The 5807-nt window shown below is 44.4% G+C and overlaps 1 protein-coding gene across 1 annotated transcript; it reads left to right on the top strand.

Annotated features, from left to right (window-relative positions):
- Window positions 1-1427: 1427 nt before the first annotated feature.
- LOC115386217 (uncharacterized) lies at window positions 1428-5153 on the top strand. The gene is made up of 2 exons (XM_030088440.1): window positions 1428-1544; window positions 4231-5153. Exon 2 carries the CDS (start codon window positions 4341-4343, stop codon window positions 5151-5153), a length of 813 nt encoding a protein of 270 aa, XP_029944300.1. The 5' UTR covers window positions 1428-1544; window positions 4231-4340.
- Window positions 5154-5807: the final 654 nt, after the last annotated feature.

Genomic DNA, 5807 nt, shown 5'->3' with positions numbered 1-5807 from the left:
CACTGTTTTTTCAGTAAAAGAGAAGAACTGAACGATTGTTTCCGCACATTTCATTTATTTAGGAGCAGTTAAACTGTATCACAAGTAGCTCCCCTACTCAAAAGACCAAGATCCCTTGCAGACAGAACATGCGCAGAACAGTATTTAATGTCCCTTTCGACCAGGATATTCTGATGCTCGTTTATGTGAACAGAATTTCAGGTTAGAAAAGGAGTAACCTTGGGGTAATATTCGGGTTTTTAAAAACTGGAATATGAACAGGTTTCTGCATGTGTTTACATGGCTGTGCACAACCGGGTTATTGCCTGCATGTAATTGGCTACGTTTACATGCAAGCAATCATCCTGGTGGTCATTAGTCTTACCAGGAGGGGCAAAAAAAAAAAATAATAAAGTGCTATAATGCTCAAGTAGCTCAAAATGCAGCGCAGGGCTGCTGCACCTTAAAACGTGTTGTTTTCTCCTCTAGGAGTGACTGTGGATTAGTGTAGAGCAGTCGTCTTACAATCGAGAGGTTGTTGGTTCCATTCCTGTCTCCCCCTGTCTGCATGTCGCAACCCCCAGCCGTGGGTAAAATAGCACCACTACCTTGTGGTTGTCATGGGAGAGACAAAGACTAAGGGAGACCCCACCAACAGAAAAATCCGGAGTGGAGCCCCAGAGGTGGTTGGTCCTCGCATTGCGGCACATACTGACAACTCCTTTAGCCAAGGTGGTACCAACCGTATGGGCCTGTCCCTTCCGTTGGACACTACCAGTGAGGCTGAGAAGCGGGATCTGTCAAGTGGGCATCTCAGTTCCTCCATAACTTCGCCCTGGCTTGTCCATGATCTCTCAAGATTGAGGGAGCCAACAATTTTACTAGAATGAGTAAAATCCATTGACATTTTTTCATGGATCCCAAGCTCTGGCTCGCTAACTACTGGGGGTAAAGCGACCCCAGTTTGAGAACTGCAGCTGTAAACACAGTTACTCTGCAAAACTTTATTTGTAGTTGTAGTCTATCCAAAAACAAACTACAATAATAATGAATAATTTCTCAGTCTTTGTTAGCTGTTTGTGGAGTTATAAGGACTGGGGTCATGATCACAATTTAAATACTCCTGAGAACGCTTAGTAAATAGCTACAAAAGAGCACAAAATCCCAACTCTGACCCAATATGTAAGAGTTCATTTGATTTTGCAACAACTTTTTTTTTAACTGAATCAAATATCAGTTGTTTTTTTTTTTTGCAGAAGGATCCTTTTTATGGCCTGGAAATAAGACAGAAAATGGTTGTACAGAAAATTTTGAAAGATTAATCTGAATATCTTTGATAAAGTTAAAACAAAACAGCTTCTGATGGAGGGGTGGGAGGTGGGAGGTGTTGAGCTGAGACACTGAGATGTGGGAAAAACACTGCATTTCCCAGAGTGCACTACCACCAGCAGGTCCTCACTGGTCAAGAGCAGCTGGGAAGGACGGGCAGGAGCTCAGTGATCAATCAGTGATTCAAAGCACCTGCGGAGGTCTGGGAAAGCTCAGTCAGTCTGTGAGAAGAAGAGCAGAGAGACACAAGCCCGGTGGTTTCAAGCCAAAGACGCCAATGGTGTGTAGAAATGATGTCTTTCTTGAGGGTTTGAGGTTATGGTTTGTGTTGGCTAGTGGAATGGTTTGGACTTTCTGGATTTTGATTGGAGTTTAAATTAAGAAATTTCTTTTGAATTCAAAGTAAAAACATTGAGGCATTTGTTTATTTGACATTGCAGTTTGAATTAAGAAAGTTCATTTGAGTTTAAAGTGAACAAAAGTTTAAGGTTAAAGTAAAAAATTAGAATATATGTATATGTTTCTGAACTCTATTGGAATGTTGACTTGAATTGTTCAGTTTGAAAGCTTGAATGGTTAATGTTCAAATTTTGGTTCTGTGGTTGAATGATGTCAACAAATTTTTAATTTGTTTTTTTTTTCCTGTCTTTAAAGGGGTACAGCGCAGTTTTAAATATGAAATTTTCAATTATTCACACCCACACACGTTTTCACCTTTGCCTGATGGGCAGCAAGAGCTATTTTTGCAAGATCGCAGTCGCTCCTATTTTCCTGTGCAGCGCACTGAAGGCACAGCAATATGAGTGATTCGGGTACGAATCGCTCTGAGCATGGCGTAATGCACGCTCCCGCTGGCCTGATAATCCTTAGGTTTCAATTTGTCCGCCGTTACTCCGCCAGACGCTTAGCAGCAACAACTGAGCAGTACTGAGGATGGAGCTTCCAGAAAGTAAGAAAAGACTGGCTTCTAGCACTGCCACAACTCCAGCACAGACCCCACAAGGCAAAATAAACTTACATTTTACTCGAGCGCTGCTAAAAGAGCGAGGAAGGAGTTCCCCTCTTCTGTGCACGTACATGGGCACAAGCCACAGACACGAGCTTTTCATTAAGCTACAGTTACGCCTAAGGCCTGCAGGGGTCGGTGTTTCGCATAAAACGAGCAAACTGCGCTGTGCTCCTTTAAAGGTTTACAACCTATTCCATTGCTAATTCCTACTCCCATTCTGAATAAACCTGGAGTTGGAAATCAAAGGGAGTTGTCCTCGTGTCCTTTGGTGTGAAACAGAGGTGGACTTGACAGTTGTAAACCAAGCGGAGCAGCCTGACCCTGAGGATAAACGGCTTCAGAACCAGAGATAAGCTGACAACGCAGAGGAAGTCAAGATGGCAGAAGACGTCCTGGGGAAGTCAGTCAAGGAGCTCAAGAAAGAGAGCACCACTGCAAAAAGCAGCTTCACCAGACAAGCCAACTTTGTTTCAAGAGGAGCAAGCAGCATGCTTCAAGTGGAGTTAGTGGAGGAATTCACCAAACTGTCAGACTGTTTCAGAAAGATGCTGAATGCCAATGACGATTACGGGATTGGACTGGAGGCTGACGCTAAAACTGAGGATGAGGCGGCAGACCTTGATGAACAGCAAGAGGCCGACATTGAGAGATCTGTAAAAGAAGGAGAAACAAAGTTTGCAGAAATAAAAGACATTGTTCAAACAAACCTGTGGTCAAGGTACGGCAAGAGTGAACTTAATGAAGCAATCCTGGAAGCAGAAAAAGCCACTGACAGAGCAGCTGGTGTAGCTGTGGAGAGCAGCAATTTGGAGAGCTACGAAGTGCACCTTATTCTCTTGGACAAAAGAGTAAAAGAGGCCATCTCAGCAATATCAACATGGGAGAGATGGATTCCTGTGGAATTAAAGGATGAATTGGAAGAAAGAGTCAAGGATGTGGGAGCTCCCTATTATAACCTCGAATTAAGAAAAGCTGACTTTGCCACTGCTCGGACGAGAGAGAAGAAAGGCGCAGGACTCCAACCAGCGACACCGATGGCAATAGTAAGAATCAAGCCAACCACTCTACCTATCTTCACTGGAAGCAAGAGAGAATATCACAGATGGCGGAAAGACTGGGAAAGCCTGCAAGAACAAGGGGAGCCATCCGGTTCAGCAGAAGTTAAGAAAATTCAACTGTTGGAGAGTGTAGATGAAAAAATCTCGAAAGATCTCAGACTTTCCACCTATACCACAGCCAATGATATGTTCAGAGTTCTGGAGAACAGATATGGCAACAAGTCAACAATCGCGGTGGAAATCCTTGAAGAACTGGAGAAGATGCCTCATGTGAAGGGGAACCAGCCAAGAAAGGTTATTGACCTCATGCAGTCGGTAGAGAAAGCCCTAGCAGATCTCATAAAGTTAGAAAACTCTGGAGCCATAAAGAACCCTCTGGTGATCAAATCCATTGAAAGTAAGTTGCCTGACTTTATTAAGAGAGACTGGCTGATGTTCATGGTTGAACCAAGAAACAATGTCACATCGCACAAGCAGTTTGATATGCTCTTGAAGTTCCTGAAAAATCAAGAAGAAATACTAGAGAGACTAGAACAGCTAAGAACTGTAGAAAATATGGAGAAAACGGAGCGTTTCAACAAGAAGTATGAGAGGAGAATTGCTTCAACAAAAACCACAAAGAAAGAAAAGCTTGATGAAGTATGTGGTGTCTGTGGTGAAAGTGGACACAACAAAATCTTCTTCTGCAAAAAGTTCAAAAGACTTGAGCTACCTGAAAAGAGAGCTGTATTGAGAAAGCTGGGAGCATGCAGGAAATGTCTTGGATGTCATGATGGATACTGCAGAGACACTGCAGAGACACTTTCCTATGCAGAAACAAAGACTGTAAAAGAGACCACCATTTCTTCCTCTGCCCGAAAGGCGAAGTCAGAAGAGGTGAAGAGGAAAGGAGTGGAAAATACAGCAGAGGTGAAAGCGCACTGACAGAGGAACAAAAGCAAATCTTGTCTGAACTCACCCCAGAAATGGCGACTCGATGCAGAAAAACTTTCACCAACACCAACGAAACCACAACGACACCTGATGCTTCAGGCCAGTCAGACCTACTGCAGGGAAATGGGGTCACTGAACTTCCTGTCATTACGATGTTGATGCAAGTCACTGCAAACGCAGGTCAGAAAATCGGGACTTTGATTGACCTTGCTTCTGATAAAAACTACATCACTCATAAGGCTGCTAAAAGACTGAGGTTAAGAAGTGAGAAGATAACCTTAGTTGTGCATGGAGTTGGTGGAATGACCATGAAGGTGAACACACAAAGGTATCTCCTCAAAGTCAGAGTCAAGACTCCTAAAGACACAGAGAGAGCTCATGAAATGGTCTGCTATGGCTTGGATGAAATCGCCAGAGTGCATCAAGTAATTGAACCTGAGCAGCTGAAAAAATTCTTCCGAGAAGTCAAACTTGAAGAATTGAAGAGGCCAGGAGAGGTTGAACTTCTCATTAGCCACCGAGAGGGGAGATTGGCGCCCCAGAGGGTGAAAGTCATTGGAGACCTCGTCTTGTGGGAGGACCCACTAGGGAAAGCAGTGGGTGGAGCACATCCCGACTTGCTTGAAGAAGTGGAGGTTGCAGCATATGAGTCCAAAACACACTTTGCTCGCTCCATGAGGACAGCAGGTCTCAAATATGAAGAGATCGAAGGTCAGTCAACTGACAGAGCCCAGCTGCAACAGAAAGAAATGACTCAGACCAAATTCACAGCCGCCAGTAACCGCAACCGCCAAAATGTGGAGGATGCCGATGTTGAAACTGCCCACCAGGAGGAAAAGAAATGACCCTGGTAGAGGAAATGGAGCTTGACATCATTAAAGGAGGCCTCACCTACAGAAAAGGCAACTCTCACACACCATCTCCACACTGGGATGCAAAGTATCCTTGGACAGTAGATCCAGCCTCTCTTCCAAACAACAAAGGTGCAGTCCAAGCTTGCTTCTTAAGGATGGAAAAGCAACTGAGCAGGGAGCCAGGCTGGAAAGATCCATGAAATGGTGGAACGAGGCGCAGCCATACCACTCACCAGCGAAGTCATGGACAAATGGAACGACCAGTGTGGTACGTAAGCTACCTGGTAGCACCAAACCCTCATTCAGTGACAACACCCGTTCGTATTGTATGGAATAGTAGCCAGAAATATAAAGGCGTAAGCCTGAATGATCTTCTTCTGAAGGGACCTGATGTCCTCAACCCCATCAGAGCTGTCTTGCTGAGATTCAGAGAAGGAACACATGCGGCTCGAGGAGACATCAAAAAGATGTAAAACTCTGTATGGCTGGAGGAGCGCGAGATGCATCTTCACAGGTTTCTCTGGAGAGACAGCCCAGAAAGAAGAGATAAGTGAATATGCAATAACCAGAGTCAACATAGGAGACAGACCTGCTGGTTGCATTGCTCAGGTGGCCATGAGGGAAACAGTCAGCCTGCTCAAGTTT

This window comes from Salarias fasciatus, chromosome 3 (genome assembly GCF_902148845.1).
Source record: "Salarias fasciatus chromosome 3, fSalaFa1.1, whole genome shotgun sequence".
NCBI classification, from domain to species: domain Eukaryota; kingdom Metazoa; phylum Chordata; class Actinopteri; order Blenniiformes; family Blenniidae; genus Salarias; species Salarias fasciatus.
Note: the sequence above shows the minus strand (reverse complement) of the source record. Positions and strands in the feature narration are given on the sequence as shown.

Bases quoted from the DNA above. Each gene is read 5' to 3' on its own strand.
- LOC115386217 (XM_030088440.1), top strand. From the start codon at position 4,341: ATGGCGACTCGATGCAGAAAAACTTTCACCAACACCAACGAAACCACA.